General features: G+C 44.5%; 7 protein-coding genes across 7 annotated transcripts; 3 read left to right on the forward strand and 4 right to left on the reverse strand.

The window, feature by feature from the left end:
• The first annotated feature begins 2,621 nt into the window (after positions 1 to 2,621).
• GGI43DRAFT_403971 (uncharacterized protein) lies at positions 2,622 to 3,900 on the forward strand. Its single transcript, XM_083205864.1, has one exon. The coding sequence runs from the start codon at positions 2,703 to 2,705 to the stop codon at positions 3,759 to 3,761; it is 1,059 nt and encodes a 352-aa protein (XP_083060758.1). The 5' UTR covers positions 2,622 to 2,702; the 3' UTR covers positions 3,762 to 3,900.
• A 1,685-nt stretch (positions 3,901 to 5,585) lies between these two features.
• Positions 5,586 to 9,761, forward strand: GGI43DRAFT_403972 (uncharacterized protein). Its single transcript, XM_083205865.1, has 2 exons — positions 5,586 to 7,842; positions 8,012 to 9,761. The coding sequence occupies exons 1-2, from the start codon at positions 6,027 to 6,029 to the stop codon at positions 9,655 to 9,657; spliced, it is 3,462 nt and encodes a 1,153-aa protein (XP_083060759.1). The 5' UTR covers positions 5,586 to 6,026; the 3' UTR covers positions 9,658 to 9,761.
• A 232-nt stretch (positions 9,762 to 9,993) lies between these two features.
• Positions 9,994 to 12,076, reverse strand: GGI43DRAFT_367836 (cytochrome P450). The gene is made up of 2 exons (XM_083202489.1): positions 10,352 to 12,076; positions 9,994 to 10,294 (listed from the first exon to the last, which is right to left on the reverse strand). Exons 1-2 carry the CDS (start codon positions 11,687 to 11,689, stop codon positions 10,103 to 10,105), a joined length of 1,530 nt encoding a protein of 509 aa, XP_083060760.1. The 5' UTR covers positions 11,690 to 12,076; the 3' UTR covers positions 9,994 to 10,102.
• A 2,481-nt stretch (positions 12,077 to 14,557) lies between these two features.
• Positions 14,558 to 15,589, forward strand: GGI43DRAFT_367846 (uncharacterized protein). Its single transcript, XM_083202490.1, has one exon. The coding sequence runs from the start codon at positions 14,796 to 14,798 to the stop codon at positions 15,513 to 15,515; it is 720 nt and encodes a 239-aa protein (XP_083060761.1). The 5' UTR covers positions 14,558 to 14,795; the 3' UTR covers positions 15,516 to 15,589.
• A 118-nt stretch (positions 15,590 to 15,707) lies between these two features.
• On the reverse strand, positions 15,708 to 17,981 carry GGI43DRAFT_383419 (heterokaryon incompatibility domain-containing protein; the record flags this gene model as incomplete). The annotated part of the gene is made up of 1 exon (XM_083203385.1): positions 15,708 to 17,981. One exon carries the CDS (start codon positions 17,979 to 17,981, stop codon positions 15,708 to 15,710), a length of 2,274 nt encoding a protein of 757 aa, XP_083060762.1.
• Positions 17,982 to 18,855: 874 nt separating this feature from the next.
• Positions 18,856 to 20,168, reverse strand: GGI43DRAFT_433826 (TauD/TfdA dioxygenase family protein; the record flags this gene model as incomplete). The annotated part of the gene is made up of 3 exons (XM_083209801.1): positions 19,864 to 20,168; positions 19,460 to 19,798; positions 18,856 to 19,394 (listed from the first exon to the last, which is right to left on the reverse strand). Exons 1-3 carry the CDS (start codon positions 20,120 to 20,122, stop codon positions 18,856 to 18,858), a joined length of 1,137 nt encoding a protein of 378 aa, XP_083060763.1. The 5' UTR covers positions 20,123 to 20,168.
• A 2,682-nt stretch (positions 20,169 to 22,850) lies between these two features.
• On the reverse strand, positions 22,851 to 25,355 carry GGI43DRAFT_367855 (uncharacterized protein). The gene is made up of 3 exons (XM_083202491.1): positions 24,139 to 25,355; positions 23,831 to 24,082; positions 22,851 to 23,772 (listed from the first exon to the last, which is right to left on the reverse strand). Exons 1-3 carry the CDS (start codon positions 25,174 to 25,176, stop codon positions 22,879 to 22,881), a joined length of 2,184 nt encoding a protein of 727 aa, XP_083060764.1. The 5' UTR covers positions 25,177 to 25,355; the 3' UTR covers positions 22,851 to 22,878.
• Between the last annotated feature and the right edge of the window lie 6 nt (positions 25,356 to 25,361).

Consider the following 25,361-nt stretch of genomic DNA (forward strand, 5'->3'; position numbering starts at 1 on the left):
CTTAGACAACAGAGTACCCAGGGTGGTTGGACGCACACACACTAGGATACCCATGTAGAAGCTAGACAAAAGAATAACGATCGATATGCCCCGCGGATCCAACATAAGTTCTACTATCTATTTCAACCCCTCGCAGGAAGTTTATGCCAACGTATCATCTATTACCATTCAGAAATTAACAGCCCTAATTTTGTCAAATAGCATTGTCGTTTCAAGCTGCAAGGTAAACGTGCAATAATATTTGCAAATATGCAGCAGCGCTGTTGAGATTTACCCAGATGTTTCTAGCAAATGCTTATAGACTAGTATGGTCAATTCGCATGTAGTTTGTACGACTTTGCGGCCCAGTACATATATGTAGTTAAAAAAGGTGTTCAAGGGCCCGTGAACCAGTAAACTCTATCGGAGCAACAATCTGCGCATTTCTCTCCAAAGATCAATGTTTTCGGCCTATTATCCCTCTTTTCTGTCAGGCAGGTGGATCTAGCGCCATGGTTGCAAACAAGTTTACTTCGCTTATCTCTCATCATCGCCAGCGTTACTTTACAAGGACAGCGGGTCAGTTAGCATCCTCCACCATTTTGTAGCAGCCCCGAATGAGAAGAACATCCGCTGGAATAACTAATCAATGAACTGACACAAAACACAAATACTGCATGCGTGGTACCATTGTCACCACCGGTGTTAATAGTAGGGGGTAGCTGTAGCGCAGCGGAGAACCAGGTATACCGGTTTTCAACCGACTAACCACCAATCAGTTGAACTCAGGGGTTTTGTAACTGCCGACAAATAGACAAATAAACTAGCAACCCTTTTTGATTGACAAACAACGTTGTCACAAACATTTATGCGAACATGAATATCTCACCAATAACAGACCTAAGGGGGGAAACGATGTAGATCTGTTATTGATGTACGGAGTAGTGGGGCGCAAAATATGCTAACCCTTTTGCTGGGTTGAATAGGTATTGTAAAATACATAACGCGAGGTCATAGCGGTCTCGGGGTTATAGTAATTTTATATTAAGCCAGTGAGCGCTGAGATTATGCTTAATTTTTTTCCAATACTAGCTAGCAAGCTAATGCGTCTTCCCTCTCTATCTCTCGCCAGATGACTGCTACTACTCGGTTATAAATAGCCCCTAATACATACTAAATTGGCTAGTCTAAGCCCACAACATCACCAGCACGAAGCCTTCGTATTTCTAGCCCGTCAGTAAGGCGAGGAATTCCCTCCAGCATATATATTATCACGCTGTGAAATTAAAATTCTGTATTAAAGAATACGCCGATGCATTTATAGAGACGAGCAGCGTGAATCTGTATAGTGGGCTCACTACTAAGCCCCTTTTATTGGTTCCAGAAACGGATCCAACCTCGCTTGGCATACCAGTGGAACAGGTCTTTCTCAACTTAGCGACAATCAGCTATAGGTTCGGTAATTTTGTTATTGAACTCTCTTCATCTCATTATTGAGATACATTACCGTGCTTTAGCAGGTTCTCTAATATGCAGCTGCAATTCTCTCAAATGAAGTATCCGTTTGTGATGAAGGTTGATCATGGCAATATTCCAATACCAGATATTTTACATGCTATGCCGATGCTAAACTCAGTCCGTACACTATTGGCCCCGTGTTTGTATTGCGTGCTGTGAGGCCTTGCCAAAGATGGAAAAGGCAAATGTGAAGAGTGTACTTCATATGGAGACCCCAATGTAAAGAATGCAAGGTAGGATCCACATCTTGCGCACGAGAGCAAAACAGGCAAACCCGATTACGATTAAACATACCAATTATCGGAGAGGGGGAGGAGGAGTAGCATTCATCAAGCTGTAGCATCATTTCCAGCATGGCCAACATCCTATCAGTTAGTAGCTAGATTGGCGAAGCCTTAACTCTAGCTCGTCACCACGGCGATATTCGCCGCTTTAGTGTTGGCCTTATTGACGCGGGTGCCGACATATATTGGTGAATTTTGTTCTTTTCAATGGTATCCTCATTCATAAGCAATCTCTTGAACTATCAATTTCGCCAAGAGATGTATCAAGCAATCTTGTTCGAGGTAACAGGAGCTTCCATCTCTCGACTGTAATCTAGGTAGTTGGAGTTCGCAGCTTTCTCGTACACGTATCGGAGAGGCTCACACTTGGGTAAGACAAAATAATCGCAAAATATGCTAAAGAGAAAATGATATAAGAGGGATTAGAATTTTCCTCAATCTATAGAATATAAATGTAAAAACGCAATGCAAGAAAAGTTTTCTTCCTAAAAGTCAGGCGCATTTTAGTTCAAACACTCAACTCCGTAATCATGATGAATGCCTGGTGGTTAATCATAGTGACATGAGTAACTGTACTGACAGCAGCTTGAAACCGTCAATTTATTGGAATAACCAACCAAGTCCTCAAGGCCGAATGCTTCGCATTTCTTACTGGGAACTACACGCCAATGTGTCTGGCAAACCCAATGACGAAGACCGGTGCTCGGAGCTCTCCGATATGCGCGCCGCCAAATGCGAGACATTGGACCCGCATACTGTTAGTACACTACTCCGCAGTAGTACTAGTAAATGAAAAGCCGGGTGAGAGACTGACACCATCTCCACTCAATCCGTTTCACTAGCACAAACACCACAATTTAAAAGGCGCCACGTACAGTAGAACTTTCCAAATTCAACGCTCGACAATACGCTTGGGTCAACATGTGCAACGACAAACTTCATCAGTTTCTCCAAGCTCTCCCCAAATGTGAGCACCATGTTCACATAGAGGGAACTATCTCTCCAGAGTTATTCTTCACTCTTGCTTCCAAAAACGGAATATCACTACCATCAGATGATCCGGCTTTTGATAGCCCGGCAACTCTGCAAGCGCGTTATCAAAATTTCTCTTCCCTCGACGACTTCTTACACTACTATTTCATTGGATTTTCCGCACTCATCAATGCCTCGGATTTCGAGGATCTAACATATGACTATCTCGCTCTTGCGTATTCACAAAATGTATACCATTGCGAGATATTCTTTGATCCACAAGCTCATATCTCGCGCAATGTTGCATACCACACTGTTATCGCCGGGATGAACGCCGCAAAAGCAAGAGCTGCCGCTGATTTCCCCAAGCTCAGCATTGAATTCATACCTTGTCTGCTACGTCATTTGCCAGTGCCTTCAGCACATGAGCTACTCGTAGAGCTACTCGCCTCTGGTCACTTTTTTGACGGTACACTTGTCGGGTTCGGAATGTCCAGTACCGAATTAGGAAAACACCCTTCCCTTTATAAGTCTGTTTACGATGCAGCAAAAGCTGCTGGTGTTAACAACTTCACAGCTCACTATGGCGAAGAAGGTCCTTCAAATTACGTCAAGGACGCGTTATCACTTCTTAATGTGAGTCGCATAGACCATGGTCGACGCTCTGCTGAAGATGCAGATCTTATCGCTCAGCTTGCCGAATCAGCCACTATGTTGACTCTATGCCCTTTGTCGAACGTTGTGTTGAAGGGGGTGAATAGGATACATGATTTACCAATCCGAGAATTGTTAGATGCCAATGTGAGATTTAGCATCAATAGCGATGATCCCGCCTATTTTGGAGGCTACATAATGGAAAATTACTGTGCTGTTCAGGAAGCTTTCGGATTGACCGTGGAAGACTGGGAGAAGATAACTCGCGGAGCTATTGCGGGAAGCTGGTGCTCCTCGGTAAGAAAAGAGCAGCTTCTAAGAGATGTCGATAGTGTACTGCATAAATGGAATTGAAAAAGATATGGATACCTTTTTATTACGCAATGCCCCTAAAGATACTATGAAGAGCATATCGGAGGTTACTTCCCTGACTGTTCATGCTTAATTGAAGGCACAGGGAGAGCTTAAAGGAATACAATTAGTACAATGCAACAATGGACTTAGGTGAAGCTCCCAGATACAATCTTTTCACCCATAAAGGCAACCTGCTTTATGTATATTTATTACCTACTGTGCGGCCCTTCCATGGAAAATTGATCTCCAAGCTAATAACAGACAAGGATGCAAGCGCGACCTGTACATAGGTTTTAAAGTAAAATATCTTTAAAGGATTCCCAGTGGCTAACCATAATTTGCAGAATCTAGCAACCAAAATAGTATCCATTATACTACGGATTCTTTACTTGAAATCCACAGAGGCTATTGCTGATGTCTCTTGGTGGTGTTGCACTGCTTATCATACAGAAATATTGTGGCCGAATCAGGCCGCTAGCGTGGTAACATATGCTTACCCTGTAAATCTAAACGAAACCCTGCAGCACTTGAAGAGAAAGACAACTGTGTAATGTAACCCTCTGCTATAATGGAGAATATAGGCTGAAATAGATATAAAAAAAGATTGTATAGATCCGACTACTGATTTTGATGGAATATGCCTCTATAACTTACTTACTTGCTTAATCTGTATCTAAGATCGGCGTATGTGAAGATAAGGCGGTAAAGTTTTAGAAAGGCATTGCCGGAAACACCGTCGAAAAGCACATGTTTAGTATTTAGTGAATATTTGAATGGAGAAAATAATAATAATAAAAAAAAGATCCGTTAATATATGGCGCTATATGCTACCTACGTATGTAATGTCTCTAAAATAGCTTGTAGAGCGCGTGCTGCACCAGCACGAAATTACCTAGGTAGTATTACCAAGATGCCGATCCGGGGAATATGCATAAAGTTGGGTCACACACTGGAGAAAGTCTGCAGATTGGCGATCACACAATTGACTTTGAGATCAGCACCTTTGCAATGAGCTTAATGCTAGCCGCGTGTACGTAGAGAAAGAAGGGGCAAGGCGTGTTGCATTGTAAATACTCATTAGCTTACCATCTAATACTCTTTCTGTCTTCCCTTTTGGATGAATGCCCATTACTGTTTCGTCCGTACGAGTAATACTAGTGCAGTTTGGGACCTTTGTGTGGTAAGACCGTCTCAAAAAAACTGGACCAAAAACGTGCAGACAAACACAGATGCATTGGCATCAACAAACTAACTGCTTTCAGGAGCGATCGAGATCTCACATACAAGTGCTCGATCAGAACAAGCGATTTGTCGCTTAGCTTACTGGCTTACTGCAGCCGGCACAGGCGGCAACATTTTGCTCCCGACGTTAGTATTCATTACCCAGGTACATTTTACAAATTAAAGACCTGTAGATAAATGAAGATGGAAATAAGCAGAGCAGAGTAGAGAAATACTGAAAATGCATTGAGAGCAATCTCTCTTTTCTTATAATCGACTCGCCAACTGCTGCCATTATTACTACCATGCTCTACTAATTATTCCTCTTCCTAGCATTTATCCACAGCCTAATCTTAGTCGAGATATTCTAGAATAAGAAACCCCAAGCCACCAAGCCGATTCAGGCACTAAAAAAAAAAAGCAAAATATTTTAAGTAGGACGCTTTGCTCCGCGGCCCCCACTATTCGCAAGCATTATTGGAATTCCAGCCGCGCGATTCGCCAGATGTTGAGCCGACCAATCTCCGGCGAACCGTCGTAGCGGCTCCGCTTACCTAAATTCCATGCTTTTGCCCTGTTCCCTGTTTCCCACCCACTGTCTCGGTCGCGCGTCCACTGCCATGCACTGCGCCAGCCCAGCAGCAGCGCTGATCCTTCTGGCCAGTGCCCATCGTTTTTCTTGCACGCTCGCAACAACGACATCCGAGGCATGATGCGTTTGCATTTTCGACGCAATTAAAGCAGCAACTCGATAGACCCTAGACCGACTCTTCCCGCGATAGCGACTGGCCAGGACGACCCCGGCGACTCGATCGAAGCGAAACAGAGAGACGACACAGCACACGAAGCCAGGGAAAAAACCGGTTTCCACACCATACATATGCACCCGTCATCGGCTCGCCCGCAAAACTCCATCCTCTCCCTGACCAACTCACCGGCAAGCATGTTGCGTAGGGAACGATAGTCGCGGTCGTTCCCGAGCAGAATGCCATGCATTGAGCCTTGCCTGCCTGCACCGTCGTTTCCCTTCCTCGCTCGCTGAAAATGAGAATCGCCATCCGAGAGCAGCTCGCAGCGCTTGTCCTTTTCGCCGTCCTCATTGCCCTCGCCATCATCTCCATCCCGACATGGATCTACGTCCACAACTTCGTCGTCGAAGTCGAGTCCAATGGCCTGGCGCTGACGGCGTCGCTCAAGGCCTCCGAGATTGACTCTGAACTGCAGCTGGCGCAAACCATCTGCCAGACCGTGGCCACCCGCATTCTGCTGCAGCAGGCCTTTGTCGACTTCTACAACCGCAACTCGTCCGATCCCTTTGCAAATGCCCGCGCCGACCTGGAGAGCGCCATGAGCTCCAACCGCCTCACCGGCCTCCTCCAAGCCCGGCTCTACTCGCGAAACACGACGGGCGGCGGCCACGAAGGCCTCATCAGCGTCACCGGCGCGGGCGTGGGCAATGCGACCGATAACATCCAGCTTCCCTACCTCGCGCCAGATGGCTCCAAGGTCAACCTGAGCGACACCGAGTATGGATACCCTCCATCGCTCTACCCAAACATTACCTACACGAACCTCGGATATCCAAACCCGTACATCCCGTCGACCCCGGCGTTTGGAGCCTATGCGTTCCCAAACGTCAATATAAGTACCGGCGGCGGTCTTCTCCTTGGTCCCATGGTTATCAACGATACCTTTGCCTTGTTGTCCCTCACTATCCCTGTTAGGTCATACGTCATTTCGGGCTTCATTCTTGGGTACATGACAGTGATTATCGGCGCGGGCTCTCTGACCAGCATTCAAATGTCACCTGAAGGCTTGGGCTCGACGGGCATCGTCCTCCTCGTTGGGCCGGCCAATCCTTCTAATCGCTTCAATGCATCTTCGCCCGCAAGCAACGACACGTACACTCCCTCGCAGGTTGAATTCAAAGACACTCCTGTTCACTTCGTCATCCCCCCGGTCCCAGTCCCTGGCCAACCCGATCGACATTCTGACCGAAATTATGACAATGGCAAAAACTTCGCACGTCCATTTCCTCTCCATTCATTTCCAAGCTTGCAGAAAGCATATACTCAGCGGCTTCCCCTCACCAATAACTCCACTGTGGCCTTGTCAACAACCAATGAGCAAGGCGTTGCCGTTGCCGTCGGCGTCGCTCGCCCGGCAACTACCCTCGTCAACTGGGCCGTCATTGTCGAGAAGTCTAAAGGTGAAGCCTATCAGCCCATTAATCAGCTGAGAGATATCCTTTTGGGGTGTGTCTTTGGGACGGCTGGCCTGGTTGCAATTCTGGTCTTTCCCTGCGCACATATTAGCGTGCTATCTATCCGGCGGCTGAAGTCTGCAACAGAAAAGTCAATCAACCCTCCGGGATATGATGACGAGTTTGACGATGGATTTGATGAAGAGCACCCAAGCTCGGGAGCTACAAGTTCCAAACGATCGGAGAGAGGCTTTTTCGCTACCATCTGGCGGAGAGTGTGGCCACAGAAGAAGGTGAAGCCGATAAGCGAAGATGAAGCTCACCGACATGTATTCAAAATCCCTGCCAGAGTTGAAGTTGGCAAACACTACATCACTGATGAATTAACGGAGCTCTCACAAACGTTCAACGACATGACAGATGAGCTGTTGAAGCAGTATACGTCTCTGGAAGACAAGGTTGCTGAGAGAACGCGGGAGTTAGAGATAAGTAAAAGAGCGGCGGAGGCTGCCAACGAGAGCAAGACATTGTTCATCGCCAACATTTCTCACGAACTAAAAACACCACTGAATGGCATCATGGGCATGTGTGCCGTTTGCATGGAGGAGGATGACATTGTACGGATAAAACAGTCACTCAAGACACTTTATAGATCAGGTAAGCAGTCTTATTTCGCACATGCCTTTTCCCCTTCCCTACACTGTATGCCTTGGCTCGAGCATAGTCCGTTACATGCATCGCTTTCTTCTGGTTAGCTGTAGATGAAGAGAATAGGGTTATGAGCTGCGGGCGTTCACGTATGCAAATATGCTAACCAACTTGTTAGGCGACCTCCTGCTGCATCTTCTAGAGGATCTGCTTAGTTTTTCCAAAAACCAAATTGGCCAGCATGTCAGTCTTGAAGAGAGAGAATTTCGACTGGGCGACATCAAGTCACAAATGCTTTTCACTTTCGATAAACAGGCTCGCGAGAGCGACATCGCCTTTACCGTCAGCTTTCTTGGAAGCGAGAATACCGAATTGAATGGAATTCTGAATGATGGCACACTGGAGAAGAGACTGCCTGCTCTAGGCCCCAATGGCATGGGCAGACTTAAAGATGCTTATGTCTGGGGTGATCAGCATAGAATCTTACAAGTCATGATCAATCTGGTTAACAATAGCTTAAAGTTTACACCAGCCGGGGGCAAAGTGCACCTTAGGATTCGGTGCATTGCCGAGGTTGAGCGGATGAATAATGATGATAGTAGGACTTCGTCTTTGTCCAAGAGTGGCTCTACGAGGGCCGGGCGCAGCCGCCATCGAGGCAGCACGGGATCCACCCGCTCTGCTAATTCCAGAGCTACAAACACGTCTTCAACGGTCAAAGGTGGCACTGCCCTTTCGATTAATCCTATGGACCCGAAAGCTACGCCTCATGTTCAAATTCGAGAGAGGTCCCCAACACCACCTCCGCCAAATGCAAAGCCGTACATATTCGAATTTGAAGTAGAAGACAGCGGCCCAGGTATTCCCGAACATATGCAAGATAAGATTTTCGAGCCATTTGTACAAGGCGATCTCGGTCTTAATAGAAAGTTTGGAGGAACAGGCCTGGGATTGAGCATCTGTTCACAGCTTGCTAAACTAATGGGCGGATCGATCACTCTTAAAAGCACCGTGGGTGTGGGGTCGACTTTTACGATGCAGATCCCACTCAAATTCGTCAAAGATCGCCCGCCAAGTACGGCTTCTAGTAGCACAAATTCGAGGCCGACGAGCGTCAGGTCCACGGCTGCTGGAGACGGCCACCGGAATTCGTTGAACGGCTCAGCGTCTCCTCTACAAGAGCCAAAATCCAAAAGCACGCCTGCTTTGATAGAAAACAAACTACCGCGGCTTGTGGGCCTGAGTGCCCCCTTTTTCGCTGCGAAACCCACGTCGCCCAACAAAGATGACCAAATCGCCACAGCGGTTATTGATAAGGCAATGGCAAATAAAACGGGCAAGGGCAAGTTGCGCGTGCTAGTTGCCGATGATAATGCAACCAATGTTGAAGTTGTCAGCAGGATGCTTAAGCTTGAAGACGTCTACGATGTTGCCATTGCCAAAGACGGCCAGGAAGCTTATGAGCTGGTCAAGGCCAGCATGGAGAAGAACCAGCGTTTCGATGTCATTTTTATGGACATCCAGATGCCAAATGTTGACGGCTTACAGTCAACACGACTTATTCGCAAGATGGGCTACGTGGCGCCCATCGTTGCGCTTACTGCTTTTTCAGAAGAGAGCAATGTAAAAGAGTGTATAGAATCAGGGATGGATGAGTTTTTGAGCAAGCCAATACGGCGGCCAGCCCTGAAAAAAGTGCTAAAGAAGTTCGTTACGATTCCTGAGGAGCCTGAGACGACTGCCTCGACGAAAGAAAAGGGATCGAATTCACATAAAGTAAACGGAATGAATGGGAAACATAAGGAAGAAGCGCGTATAGATTAATATAATTTTCATTGATTGGTTATATGAAAGGTACTTTGTAGCTATGGAACTCGTGATGCGTGCTTATTTTGCACGATAAGCCTAATACAAGCATATCTCTGCGACTTCTCTCTTTAGACAGTACTGGTAACGTCAACATACATCATTGTAGTAAGTTATTGCACACTACATGTACTTCGCTTCTACCATGCAAGGTAATACATTCATGCAAGGTAATACATTGTACCATCTCAAAGCACACTGCTGATCAATTGCTTGAAAAAGTGCTGGGGAATTCTTACATCCCGTGTTATTTCACAAGACCTTCTATAATTTTAATGAAAACAAAAGCAAGCAAACAAACATCTTAGAGAATATTTGATTCGTTAACCTACGGTTTTTGATAAAGAGCTACTTATGCGATTTTGTAATATTGTATACGGTATACTTTTATACCCGAGTGCTCTTACATTGCCGCCCTGGACCTAACCGTTACATTAAAATTGTTTTGTTTAACAAACCAATAATTTGTGGTTTCCCAGTCGTTCTCTCGGTCCTGCAACTCAAAATCGAAATTCTTAACGAGCAGTGGGACCAGCTTGGACATTTCCAGGTAAGAGATATGTCGACCAAGGCATGTTCGTGAACCCAAGCCAAACTGTATTTTGCGTCAGCTTAAATAAGCTATTAGGCAAGGAACATATGAGTTACTCACCGGGAAATAGTATGCGTTCATCTGATTTAACCTATCTCCTTCCTTTTCTGCTTCTAGCCATCTCTCTGGCCGAAAAACTGCGGCGTCCTTGCCAAAGATGTCTTCGTTATAATGCGCGGTCCAAGTATTAATGCCAATGGTCGTGCCCTCGGGAAAGAATTGTCCATTCAGATGTAGACCGCCCTCAGTAACATCTCTCCACAGAGGAAGTCCAGTAGCGGGATGTAGGCGAAGTGCCTCTTTCATTACTGCTTGCCAGTATGGCATTTCCAAACTGTCCTTGAAACTTAGATGGATATGGCCAGCTCCATTTGTCGATTGGTCGATTTCCTCTCGGAGTTTGCTCAAGACATCTGGATATTTTAAAAGATAGTATAAAATGGCCGAAAGGCTGATAGCGGTGGTGTCTGATCCTGCAATGATATTGGATAGGCTCATCATGAAAACATGATAGTCGGTTACCTTGGATGGAGCATCTTTATTCTTAACCATTAATTTTTCGAGAAAATCTTCAGGCACTCCGTGAGCTTTTCCTATGCCTTTTTCTCCCTTCGCTTCTCTCTCGGACTTCCTCTGTAAGATTCTTTTCTTTACATAGTTTATGAGATAGTTGCGTCCAGCTGCTCCTCCTATGCCCAGAAAACTGTTTATGCTGTAAATGTAAGGGTGAAGAGAAGGAAATATGCCAATGAGAGTAGAATAGGCAAAAACCTTGTTTAGAGCCTGCAATATACCCGAAACATCTTCCCCACGGTCAAGGAATCCGAAAGGTTTGGAAAACGTAATATTTCCAATAACATCGAAAGCGTAACATTGGAACCAGTGGCCCATATTGATGGGTTCACGACTTTTCGAACAGATGGACATGCGATGAATTAAGATATCTGCACATTCGTCCACGTACTTCTCGTAGCTCACTAAGCTGGACATGCTGTAAACTCCTTGGAATACTCTTCTTGTCTGAGCATGCCTCTTGATATCCTTGTCTGGAAACAAGGTCCAAAGATCGGGACTCGGGTGCTTCCACCCATCGTACCAGTCTGATTTTGGCAGTTTTGAACCGATACCATATATTGTGTTTACTGATTCCGGCGAATCGATGCTAAACATGTTTGGCGCGAGTCGTACAATCGGGCCATGTTTCTTATGGAGCGCAATATTCTCTCGCTCAAATCCGCCCAGAGCCACTCGCTTAAAATACCAAAGCCGAGTAAACCGCGCCCAAAATGGACCAGGTAGATTCTTAGTTGATGAAGAAAAGCTTTTAACAATGATGAAGAGCAAACGAGCAAAGATTAAGAGCAATCCAGCTAAAGCAGCAAACTTCAAGGACAACATGACTGTTTGTTAGTTACTGAGGTTTGACGCGAAAGTAAATAATTAGAAATGCATGGCGGCCAAACGATATCCTCTAAGCCCTTCTAAACCCCATATATATACTACCTCTTTTGGACTGTACCGTATCAACTGCCGTTCAAACCAATTTACCCCAGATTATATTACTCTTTGTTTCCGATTCGGATAAACGCAGGCGGGCCTAGCGGATGCTGTCGGCATAGCCACGCCGTTTTCATTCCGCGATCGCATCTGGCCACTAGCAGCCGCTTTATGATACCACAGACGGCAAGTTGATTTCTCCCAACGCCATATACTAAACTCCAAAGAGTAAGACTTTTAAGAAACGATGATTACCTTAGCTTCCTTCCGAAGGGTGCGCTGTATTTCCGCTCCATTTCGAGGTTTGACACCGAGAACCAACGCGGCTTTACCCACCTAGCCTAACTTAGAAGAGATAAGTGGTCGCTCTGCTCGCTTATTGCTGTGTATATACGAAAGTTATACGACCCGGCGGTTAATTGTCTGGCCGTAGCTTTTATTACAATTACATATCTGTCAAGGAATAATAACAAACACCTCTTCATTCGCTGTGAGAGCGGAGAGTTGCAATTCCCTTATTCTCCTGGCTGTTCGGCTGATTGACGCTCGCCGATCTTGTCTTCGGTGTTGCCATTACCCACAACTTTGGTACCCGCCTCCTCATTCTCGGCTTCATCTTCGCCCTCATCGTCGTCATTCCATTCGGGTATTAATTCATTGTCCGCTTCTCCCTCTTGCTCAGGATCCCAACCTTTCAACACTCTTGTAGCTGCAGCGCTACCAACTATGGGCAACTTTTTGATTCCAATCTTTCGAGCTGCCTCAGGTATCACATCGGGATCCAGAGCTCCAATTTGCATCAAAACGCTAGCTTGGTCCCAGTATACGTGCTCATGATATAGTTTACCGCCTCTGAGAGTAACGATACTAACCACAAGAATTCGGACTGTTTTCTGAGTGGCTGGCACTCCGGGGAGAATCCAAGGCATCTCTTGTGTATGCTTGAATCTGACGTGAATTTCATCAACGATACGGTCGGCCCCGATGGTACGAGATATTAGAGTCAATTTGAGTGACTTTGGATTGCCAAAATATTGAGAGTAGAATTCTTGCAGTTCTTCAGCCCCAATGCCCCCCGTCAAGGTGGGAATAAATGTCACATGAGGGCTCTTATGCGTTGTATAAGTAGACATCGTCGGCTTAAGGCTGTGTGAGAAAAATTTGCCTAAATCATATTTTAATATTGCAAATGAAGATAGTAGATTATTAAGGATATTGCATGAATTCAATGTTAATATCATTGAGAAAAAAGAGCCCTGTCTCTTACCTTGTACATTTTCTTCCCAAACATGTTCCAAATCCACTTTCTGCCCAAATGCTCTCCTCGCCGTGGCCAAACTTCGGCTCCATGCCAATTCGGCGGAAATCATATCATACTCATCCAAGTCATGCTCTGCAAATCCTGCCTGTGCTTGATAAGTATAACTTGGATATGCGAGTTGAAGCAAGCCGCCAGTACCCATGCCGGGCTGAATAGTCCTACGACTTGTGCGTTTCTTCCCTTGGATGCCAACCATCTGTGACTGTATCGTGACGTCGACATCCTCTCCAGCGATAAAATGCACAAGTGCTGAAACTTCATTCGGGAACCGTCCCTTTGGGTCTGGGATTTCGCTTGGATAGTAAGCAATAAGAAGCCTGATCTTGAAATCCGGGTTGTTGTCCATAATGTGGTAATGCTTGAGACAAATTGCGGCTGCGTCACCATATGCTGCCAGATATCACGTTAGTCTCATCTTTCTGTCTCTGATTAATACCTCGAGATTTACCGATAATGCCGAAAGTTTCAAACGAGCTAATAGTGTGATTCCCTCGCAACCCTCGAAGCTTCTGCAAGTATTCGTCTCCACCATTACCCATTGGAAGGTATTCGACGTCGAACCCCTCAGCCTGCCATTCAGCAAAGGTTACAGCGTCAAACTCATCGCTTTCCGCTGTTATATACAGCTTCGGGGGGTTACGCGGGAAATCACTGGACAGAAAATTAGGATCTTTGCTATCCGACACATTTTGTGAGATGATGCGCGCATTCCGCCCTTCCGATTCTGGAACGGCGGCTTTGATCAATTCTGCAGTGTTAACATTCATTGTGAAAACGTAGTTGCTTTACGTAAGACTTGAGTTTCTCAAGCGACGATTAGTCGTCTATATATAATTGTCATGATTCGAAAATACAGTTTATATATGATAAAAGTAGCATTGACGCAACAATTCGTAATGAGCGGCTCATGACGTCAAGGCCATCATGCGTGTTTTCACATTGAGGCAGTTAGCCCATAGTCTTGGTGTGCAGATCACAACCTCTTACGAGCAAGCTACGGATAGTAGCCGTGGAAACTGGACCTAGGCCGTGGAGCTGACGTCGGTAGGCTGTCAAGGCTGTAAAGTCGAGTACGATGCGCTACAACCACCCAGCTCAGGCGGCGCTAAATTATTCATTGGGGCGATAACCTACTGCAGAAAGCGGCGTTGTAATTCATTAATTATATAGGTACGTTTTGTTAAAACACTTCCTTGGGCTGCACATTTTTGTTTATTTATGTATGATTATTGGCCTAATATAACTATAATTTGGCGTAATATATATCATATAGTTAGTATATCTAGTAATCATATACGGAGTAATAGTAATTATGTATGGAGTAATGGTAAATATATACGGGGTAATAGTAATTATATACGGAGTTATAATTAGGTAGTCTCCCCCGACTGTCTACTCTCTCAGATGATGGAATTTCACTTTCATTTGACTACCGACGAAAATCCCTTCTTAAACTTAGTACAACCTTTTCAATCATCAAGGTCAATAATCGCCATGTTTACCTGGCCCCTATACTCGCATTTCTTGCGGGTGCATACGCCCAATGTGGCGATACCATGCTCTGGAAGGCTTCCCATACTTCGTCCACTTGCCAAAACCCTACCGAACAATTTAACTTCGGTACTGCGTGGTCTGGGTCAGGTATAAACTCGCAGAACAGCTTCATCTCGGCACTATACATTCATAATGACTCACCTGGGCCTCGGTACACTAAATTCTTCTCTGGCTACAATTTTGGTGGGCCAAGTAGGCAGCGGTGGATGTGTCTACTTGAACTCATGGGGAGCAAGTTACACATGGTGGTCTCTGGTGGGTCCTGCAGGAGTTAGAAAACGCGATGTTGTCGAAACTATCGTGGACCGGTCCACCGCCAACTATTCGACAGAATATAAACGAGGCGACACGCCTAGGTTTCTAATTGCTTACGACAACTCGACAGGCGTATGGTATCGTGACGACTACCATGCCGTGGAGGAGCCAGTAGCGATAGAAAAACGCGCTGCACCTATCATGGGCAACACTTATTATGCCCCTAATGGAGACATTATTGAACCAAGCGGGTATGGCCAAGGGATTGACAGTGGCTACTACTCTTTCGGTGCCGATTACGATGGCCCAGCCAGGGCAGCATGCACCGCATGGAATAATGCTAAGGACGGAGATACAGAGCCGATTAAAGGAACAAGCAATACCTGGGGCTACCCAAAGGTAGCTTTTACGTTATACCCTACTGCAGCCGCGACGGCTGTATCCTTACCAACCACGGTGATATATTCTATGTCTTTCGATGCTATCCAGTGGGCACGGCAGAGTGGAATGTCATGGTGCTCTTGGAATGCAGTCACAACAAACGGCGAGGTGTTGATGACAATAGAATTTTCAACATACGGAGGTGTAAACTGGTAAATGGAGATCAGTTGTTACAATATGCTCTCGGAGTGATCTAAGGACGTAAATTAGTATTTAAAAACACTGTTAATACCATCCAGGTAGCTTTTATAGTTTATTTTACGGTAATTAATTCTTCTAATAAATATTAATTTACTCTTTAGCCTTTTATTATAACTCTTTCTGACACTTGCCTCCAGCCAAAGTCGCTTACACTAAGATAAACGTTCGCTCAGATTTGGTGTTGTCTTCAAAAATCTCGCCGTCCATCAATCTGTCGCAATACGCCTCGCCCAAGTATCGGTATTCGTCAGCTTCACCCTGAGTATCCAGCTTCTTCAAAATATGTGGTGTTGTCCCCCCGTTGAATATGACAAGGGAATTGCCTGCTTCCATATCTGCTGGCCCTAGACCAATATATCCAGCACTCGTCCGATACAACTTTCTCCTCATATTTTTGAGCATATTCGATGTGAGAATAGGCATATCTGGACTTAGACTAACATTTGGATCGAGCCCAATTCTTTCAACGCTCTCGCGAGAAGCCTTCAGGTTTAATTTGCCAAAACGGCGACGAAATATGATGTGCTTTGACGCAAACCATACTCTTGCTGAGGCGACGAGCAAGCCGACCACGTCAGTGATAAAGTCTCTAACAGCCTCACCAGCAATTTTAACTGTCAAAACCGGATCAATTGCGCAAATCCGTAGACTATCCATCTCGGGCATTTGTCTCAAATACCAAGGAACGATGCCTACAGTTTGATAGATACGCGTGATGTGGTACGATGCAATTATTTCGTCTGACCTGATGAGTCGTTCTCCGAGTGTATACAAACTACTGTGCAACACTCTAAGTCTCTCAAGGCCATCGGCCGGACCGAGAGCTTGAGTGAAATGTCTATAAGAAAGACTAGAGTCGCACAGGCGCATCAGCAGTCCAAGTTCTGGTGTGTTCTCAGAGTCAGGAAGATCTTGATCTTTTCTCGTGACAACTGCTGCCTTTCCGAATTTGGTGACTTCGTCAAAAAAGACTTTTATTGAGCGATAGTCAATTTGTTCTTCCACCTGTGTATAAAGCTGTGCTCGATATACCTGCCTTCCCACCTCCACTATTTCGTCCACAGCGATTCCCTTAATGTGAAGCTGGGAGGGATTTCCTTTAAAAGTAATAGGAGCCTCAGTTGTCGACAATCCACCAGCAGAGAAAGTAGCTTGTTTCAAACTTGAGTATGCTACTGGCATAGCAAGATTCATCGCCCAATCTGGCACCCATGAGGGTAAACCTTCTGTTTTCTTTGGGTGCTGGTTGAATAGCAAAACATCAATGCTTTCCTGTAGAAACAATCCAGCAATCTCAGAATACATTTGAATGATGTTGGATTTGTAGTCAACATGAACTTTTGCCATTAGAACATCGTTATTCGCTGCTAGCCCTAGTAAGCCGAAGATTCGGTCTTGTTCTAGCGTTACTCCGATTTTCTTCTTATCATCATTAACGTTGTATTTAAGTACGAGGTCATGTAAGCCGAGTCGTATTCCTGATTGATGAATAGCTTTACGCTCTTGGAATATCCGTATGAACCCACCCGTCTTGCCAAAAATAGCATCTCGTTGGCGTAGCACATGTTGAGGCACTGCATCGGTTACGTGTCGTACCCAGTGTGAGTTGTATATGTTGTAAAATAGTGCACCAGAGCGAAAACAATCGAAACAAAGAGACCTTGTGCCGCATACAAAGACTACTGATAGAGCTAGACAAGCCTCTTGGATAACCCACAAGCGGCTGAACCAGTTTCGATCAAGTACATCGGCAAAGCCTTGCAGTGGGAAGCGGTCGCCGTATCGGTGGACCAAGTCCAGTAAGTCATCTCGATCTTCGCGCTCTTCTTCATTAACTGGCAAAGATGGATCCATTACAGCATCAAAAACGTGTGCGAACCGGCTAACTCGAGGCCCCATGACTCTGCTTAGTATCCCTTCTTGAGATATTTCATGGACGAGATCAAAATATTTATCGGATTCTCGAGTTGGCGCACCTAGCCAGACAATTGTGCGAGCACATCGTGCATAAATACCTTGCATGAGCAATATTTGGTGACTCTTCTCATCGCGATCTCTCTGATTGATGCTGATTTGATCGATGAAAATATACTCTGTCATCTGGATGGACACGAGATAGCGTAGCGCAATCTCCAATGCTGGGTAAATATATAGCTTGAAGGAGCCTTGTTCTGTTTCGACGATGATTTGTCTACTTGGTTCTTGGTAACGCGGCCCCAAATTCCATGCATAGGAGAGAGCATCGTAATGTATGCCGGAATCAACATCAGTCTCTATGAGCCTGATTCGAATTGTACCATTTGCGCCCGGTATGATAGACGGCTTTGGGGGGAGAAGCTGGACCAGACGAAATATTCTCTTCAATGGAGATAAAGGAGGATATTTGAAATGCTTTAACGATCTGAAATCGAAGAGCGACATGCTGTTTAACTTGAGAGAAAGTGGTGTTGAACGCAAAATCTGCTGGTTTACTGACGCCATAGCTGAAGTAGCACCTTTTTAATGCTTTGACTAGCCCGATGCTATCAGGTGATGCATTTCAGCCGCACTGCTGGCTCTGCGTTATATTCTGCCTTGCGTTGGTAGGCGTAACAGTGAACCCTAGATCAGCGCTGGTATAAGTTAAGCTTAATTTAAACAATTTCCCACATTATTTGTCCACCCAACACGTTACACTGGACCGAATTAATGGCACCTGACGCTGTTATATCGAATACTCATTCTTTGGTCTTAGCGCCGTTACTTACTATCATTGGCTACTATCATTAGTCGTTAAACATGGTGTTCGTGTGGAAAGGTCATTCAACATGTCCATGTAATTCGCATATGGGCTGCAATTGCTTAGCCAAGTACAATTAGGTGAATACTAGCGTAATATACGTGGCTGGTGCTCCGACGTCTCGGTGAATATTGCATCTTGTCGTTGAGCTAATTAAAATCGCTCTTGCATTTGTCTCATTCCTCGCTAATGAGTATTTATTATAGCAATCATAAATGAGGCTTATCCTCAAATATTGGCTAAAGCTAAAAAGCAAAGATTATACGGCACTCTTAATTGACTCTCGCTCTCGCATATGTATGACATTTAGCTCAAATTTTATGTTGTATTTAATTAGATAGTCAGCGGATAGAATTCAGTAAATGTCTCGATTTCATTGATGCCATGAACTTTAAATGTGTGCAAGATCATATTTTAAATTGATATATTGAACTTTATTGATGTATTTATGTAAATATCTGATACCATTGTCGTGAAGCTCATAAAATACTGATTACAGTTGCATGTCTATGTTTCTCACGATTTCCCCTGCGCAATCGCTTCTCGGCGACTCAAACTCTGGGGATCAAAGTAAGGCTTCTCACCCAAGCTTACAGACCTTGATCCAGTCCGCTCGCCAAGTCCTTGATTGATGTAATCTGGTGTAGCAGCGTGGTACACACTACGGTTATCCCAGATCGCCAGATCATTCACATTTTGCCAACGATTGCGAACTTGTAGATCATGGTTTTCAACAATTAATCGAACAAACCAGTCGAGGAAATGTTTCGATTCATCGTCTGACAAGCCATGGATATGCTGAACGTGATGGCCCACAGCAAAGACGCTCTTCCATCCAGTAACAGGATTGGTGCGAATCACAGGATGAATAGCTTCCAGAACATCGCCGATATTTTCGGGAGCTCCTCGAGGGGTAGAAAAGAGGGAAAATCCGTTGTGGTCAGCTGCCTCTTTAAACCCAGGTTGTGCGTAATAGGCAGTTAAGCCATCCAAGAATCCCTGCAGTGGTTTAGAGATGCGATCATAGAGCTCATATCCAGATGCCCATAGTGTATCTGGGCACAATTATCAGCATGTTATGGCATACTAGTAGACTTTTATAATAGTAGAAACCACATACCTCCGCCAGTTGTTGGCAATTCTGTTAACCTCAACAGAGCGTAGTCACTAGGGATGGGCTCAAATGTAATATCAGAGTGCCATTGAGACTTCTGGCTCTGACGCTTATTAGTTTTTAAAAATCGGTCGGCATAGATCTTCTTGGCTTGTTCAGAAGAAATAACACTGATCTCGTTGTCTTCTACACCATGGTCCCGGGCACCATTGTTAACGGGGTGGATATGCAACCCAGAAGTCGCTGGTTTTCCGGAGAGCTCGCCAAGACGCTGCACAAGTTCTTTCTGGAGGTCATTTGTGATATTGTCTTGTTTGCGAAAGAAAACAACGCCTCTTTGAGATACTTGAGAAAGTGTTAGACAGTCTATTTTAAGTAAAAGAAGTACCAGGAGCTCCGAATAGCCATACCAGTAATAGCCAGATCTCTAAGTAGCTCGTCCGAGTTGGGTGCTCTTAGCCATTCTGCCAAGTCAACATCCACAAACTCTTTTCCGATAACCGGAGTGACTTCAAATTGCTTAAATTGATCGAGGGCACCGCTCAGTTTCAATGGTTCACGGTGTCCAGTCTCCAGATTTGGCTGGATTTGTTCTTTCAAGCTTGCAACGGGCTTTTGCTTGAGGTTTTCGGTGACTTGAGCCACGGTTTCTGTGACAGCAGGTGCCATATTTGCTTTTCTTGTTACTTATAACACAAAAGGAGCTGAGTGAGACTTGGGTACTCTGGAGCATGCAACTTCTGCGTATATATTGTGTTATAGCAAGGGGATATACCCGTTTTATGTGTTAGCCAGCAGTGATGGCGAGCTATGCAAACCTTCCTTGATACACTAATGGCTTTCTCATATGCAATTGTGCAACACTGGCTATAATTACATCATCTTATCTCCTGATATCGCAGTTGCCATATCACATAGCGATTGGTAAGACTGCAATGTAGTCTTGTGTTCGCCTCTGGGCAACGGAAGTCGGCCGCAGATGTGCGCGGGGTACCACTTAATTTTGCTCAATTTTATCCAGTATCATGGCTAGGACTGACGGCTTATCGGCATTCTGGCGTGAGTCGATGATTGAGGGTGGTGTGTCCCCCGCGATTGCGTGCCGAATTGACGTTTGACGCGATCCTAGCGCGAGATCACGAACCCAGCAGGCATCGCGCAATTCAACAGAGCATTACGACATGTATGTGATATTCATTTGAAAGTAATATGAAGAAATGAAAGATAATGTGAAAAAGAACATCCTTGTCGGTTAGACTTTGAAAAATGTACTTGGTTTAACTTCTTACAAATAGAACTCACTATGGTAATCTTAAATGTAAGTGTATTTAGCCGTTCATCAAGCTAGCTATAGAAGTTCCGCTGTAGGAATAACATAATGAATGCACATTTCATCGATCATGTTCGTATTATCGGGAGCATTTGCGAAGGCGAGAAATAATGCGCCGCTTGGAAATATCGTTTATACCTTAGAATTCTATCACATTGACACCCATTATGTCCATAAAGCAGTCACAGCGCGTTCCACCAAGACGTGTTGTTTCAACTGTCATGGCCCTATGGCTTTATTTAGCAGCTATCTTTATGTGATAATTTTTGCCCTTGTCACTGATGAAAGATATTCCTCTATGGACTAATTCCTTTCATTTTGTTATACGATTTTATGTATAATAGCCAGTCGTGGTATGCTATGTAGATAAATATTGCCAGTACGTCATGTATCCATTAATGCGCTAATTTTTGCGGCATAAGTTTACTAATGACGGGGCATCTAATTGGTTTCAACGAAACTAACTACATGTATTTTCGCACCCAGTAGCCTGTAACAGTTGCTATGCCTACCTGGGTATCGTAGATTGAATAAGTGCTATTAATTTGATGTTGCTTTTTGTAGGTTAGAATTGTATACAAAACGTAGTTTTGGCTGTATATTTCGGGATACACTAATATGCAGCTATATTTATATGTATATCCCCCATCCCCTTCAATCAATCCCTTGTCTCCGGAAAGTAAAGTAGGCATAGGCTCTACAATAGGATAACAGTCCAGACCCACACAAAGTGATGGAAAAGAATATTATACTATTAGGAGCACTATCTTCGTAGCTGCTATTATATAAGCTTGCTATATACGACCTAAGAGCTGGTTTACCCATTTATCCACAAGCATATGTTTGAACAGCAGCATAGTCGAATGTAGCAGATGAAGGGTAAAAGTTCGAGTTGAAAGAGCTATTTGAGTTGTATAGCTGGAGAGGAGATGAACCACAATTCCCCAACGAGTAAGAAAATCTATTTTGCAGGCCGAATTGATGGCCACAAGGATTTTCACCTTCAGCGATGACAGTTAACGGGGTTCCGCATGGATCCTGTCCACCAACCTACGCAACTGAGTTTATTAGTTATTGTATTATATATTTTACAGTATTATACGTTTCGCTAATTTACTTACCTGCCCACGTCTGGCCATATTCAGACAATTGCCTAAGGACAACAGTACTTCGTCATGACATATGCCTTACAAAAACAATTCCTTCCTAATAGAGAATAGAGGAAGTTTATAATACGATTATTGAATTCGTAAGGGAGATCAGCAGGCAATAGAATATATTTTTCTCCTTGAGGTTTCATTAGATAACGTATACTCCTTTAGCTCCGTGAATTGCCTTCTTTGGAACACATTCATAACTAAATTGGATCATGAAGTCTGGTTTTGCAGGAGATTAATGAAAATTTGCTCAGGATTTTAATCTGGCACGTCTGTGATAGATGCAATGCAGCTATTTGTGTACAGTATCATTTTGGGGCTTTTATTACATACCAGTCTATGAGATTATTGCAATTGGTGTATCTTTATTCCTTATTAACCGAGGTAGCCGATAGTACTCATTGTAAGGCTGGTGCAAAAGTTCTGCGGTAATGCCTTCCATGGAGTGAAAAAAAAACGAAGATTTTCCGCTATTTAAATTAAATATTATTCTCTTGATTAAGAAATAGGTCTTTAAAAAAGAAGGCAGTTAAAGAAAAAAAATAAGTCTTGATGTACCAACCTGGTCCTTCCCGATGCCGGTCCTTTATAAGCATCTGGTTCCATAATTACTACATCAGTGATTATTGGTCCTATTTCGCATCACGGTATAACAGACCATTGCAATTAAGATCTGATATGTATTATTACTGGCATTCCGATATAAGTCGCCGGATAAACAATGAGGCAACTGGCCTGATTTCAAATTGCTGTTCCTATTCTAGAAATGATTGTCAGTATACATTAAGATACAAGTATCGTGTCAAACAGTCTCGCTGCAATGTCTGGAACAATCGGATTGGACCTGAAAATAATTCACTAGTTTATGATACACTGAGATAATATAATAGCAGCATCAAATACGAGAAATCGTATGATATTTGCCAGCAAGCTCAACTTTATTCAAAGCCCGCCATTAGTTCGTTAATGATGTAAGCAGAGTTAAAATCCACACTAAATGGTGGATTCTCACTTCTTGGCAGCACAGGCATGTCGGCCATACCACCCAAGTCAGAAGAGACAAAGTCTGCAATAGATGGAAAGCTCGCCAAGTTTAGGTCCGCTATTAGTGGTAGTGAATTAACATCTCCCATCTCATTTATGGTCTCTGGCTGTTCTGCCTCCACACCTTGGTTTGAGGTGGCCGGACCATTTAACAGATTCAAGCGCACAGCGAGACTCTGAACTCTTTTCCAAAGGTGTTTAGACGGACGGGAAATTTTTGCACGATTGCGTAAGAGGTTAAGACATAAGATAGCGCTTTGCTGAGCTTTTTGAAGTGTCTGTGGAGACAATGGCCGCTCTGCTACTGAAAGCATTGCGTTTTGAGAAATAGCAAGCAGTAAAATCCCTAGCCCAGAGATGAGGAAATAGTTGGACTCTGGTCTCACAGATTGGAATTGCGGCTGGTCGGCATCAATAGCGGCCAACATGGATGCTATAGAAGTCGCTGCATCAACGCATGTAGACCATATATCTGCAGATGGCATTCCTATGATTCCTTTCCCAAAGAGAATGAACCTTGCGACACCAATTTGAAGGACGTATGCTCTTAGACGAAGTGTGACACAAAGATACCGATTCCATTGTTCAATTTTCTCGCCTTCAACTTTGAGCTGGAATTCACAGTCAATATTTTTATACCACTCGCCAAGACGATATTGGAAGTAGCTGTAAACTTCTTGGAATTCCTGGTGCGTTAACTGCACACTATGCCTACCAAAAATGAATACGGTTGTGGAGCTGGCAATTCTAAGATATTGAATCATCGCGTCCAAGTAAGGTGCATTAACCTGGGAAGCGTTATGGTTAATTCTGCCGGCTCTATGGAAATGCCCAAGACGAACTTACTGGTTTGGGGAACGTTGAATCTAGAGACAGGTCTTGGGTCATCGTGGAAAGTCCCAAGCCGTGTCTTAGTTGTTGCTCTAAGACAAAAACAGACCATATAACATTGACTGCTTGTGTATGTGTCTCTATCTCGGGGAATGATCTCTCGAGAACCATTTGTCTATTGAGACCTAGTTCGGCAACGATTCTCGCTACATTTCCAAAGAAACGCCACGCGAGGCGCCATTTATGAGTCTGGTAATAGAAGATGCCCTAAAAGAGTGGTCATTAGCGAAAATTAGGAACTATTTGGCTTAAGCAGCGCATACCACGAGTACTAGCAGAATCAAGCCATGGAGATTAGTGTTTGTATTCCAGACTATATGCTGGACATCCGGCAACACATCGTCATGAAGAGTTTGAATTAAATCTGAGCCGTTCTCATTTTCGGCTGTGAGAGCAATGGCAGCCATCACCTGAAGAATGGCTGCTTCGCTTCGTCCTAGAGGAAGAGATCCATTTCTATCCGGCTCTGCGCATATCTCTCGAAGTCGACCATTGGTTTCAACTAGGCGCAGCATTTTCGCTGTATCCACTATAGGATACATCATTCCGGCTACATCATTGTACTTTTGAATCAAGCGAATGAGTTCTGCATGGTCTAGACTACCTAACGGATGCGTAGACATACTATGAGTCGTTTTACCAGAACTAGACGAACCTACGGCTATTCCTGTATCACCCCACTCTCCAATATCAGCTGCAATTTTGTTAACAATCTGACCATGCAAAATAGAGAAAGAAGATGCTAAGGATGGTTTGCAGTCTTCAAGTGAGGGAGCTCCTTGGCTTGGCTCTTCTAATGCCTTGAGATTGTCATCAATAATGTGAATGCAAAATAATGCACTTGTCGAGCTTTGAATCACTGGAAGGGGCTCATCGCACTCCAATGGCGTCTTATTGGAAGGCATTTTAACTTCATGCTGTTGCAATCTCTGAGCAGCCTCTACATTAGAGACGCGCTCAAGTATTGCATCAAGTTTATTGTTCTGCTGTTGCAGCAGTGTCTTGATACTCTCATAGTCTGAGCGATTGATCCCGCTGGCGCTATCTGCCGGTATAAACCCAGCATGGGAATCTTTCTCTTGTACTTGATGACTCTGGAATTGTTGTTGCTCTTGCTGATTAGAGTCATGTATAGTGCGCAGATTTCGGTAGTGGCAAGATGTTGGATCTCTTGCCACGCAGTATGAGCATGGCTGCTTTCCGTTGCAGCGTACTTTCGCTGCGCGACAGCGGTTACACGCGTATGCGATATAGCGGTCGCGCTTCCTAACGCCGCCCCTCTTACTGCCTGATGGTATCATATGATGACTGAGGTAAGCGACCTTGAAGTAATATTGCGTAGTGGAACAGCGACCAGTCACAGAGGCGACGTACTCTCTCTCTGGGCTAGAAAAAGAGCGCAGAAGCCGAGGGTCAGTCAATCGGCTAAAGAGTGAGTGTCGGAAAAAGCGGAAACAGGTCTCAGTTGTGGTCAAGCAAAAGAATG

Source organism: Trichoderma evansii (genome assembly GCF_050947405.1).
Source record: "Trichoderma evansii strain SZMC 28006 chromosome Unknown GGI43scaffold_9, whole genome shotgun sequence".
NCBI classification, from domain to species: domain Eukaryota; kingdom Fungi; phylum Ascomycota; class Sordariomycetes; order Hypocreales; family Hypocreaceae; genus Trichoderma; species Trichoderma evansii.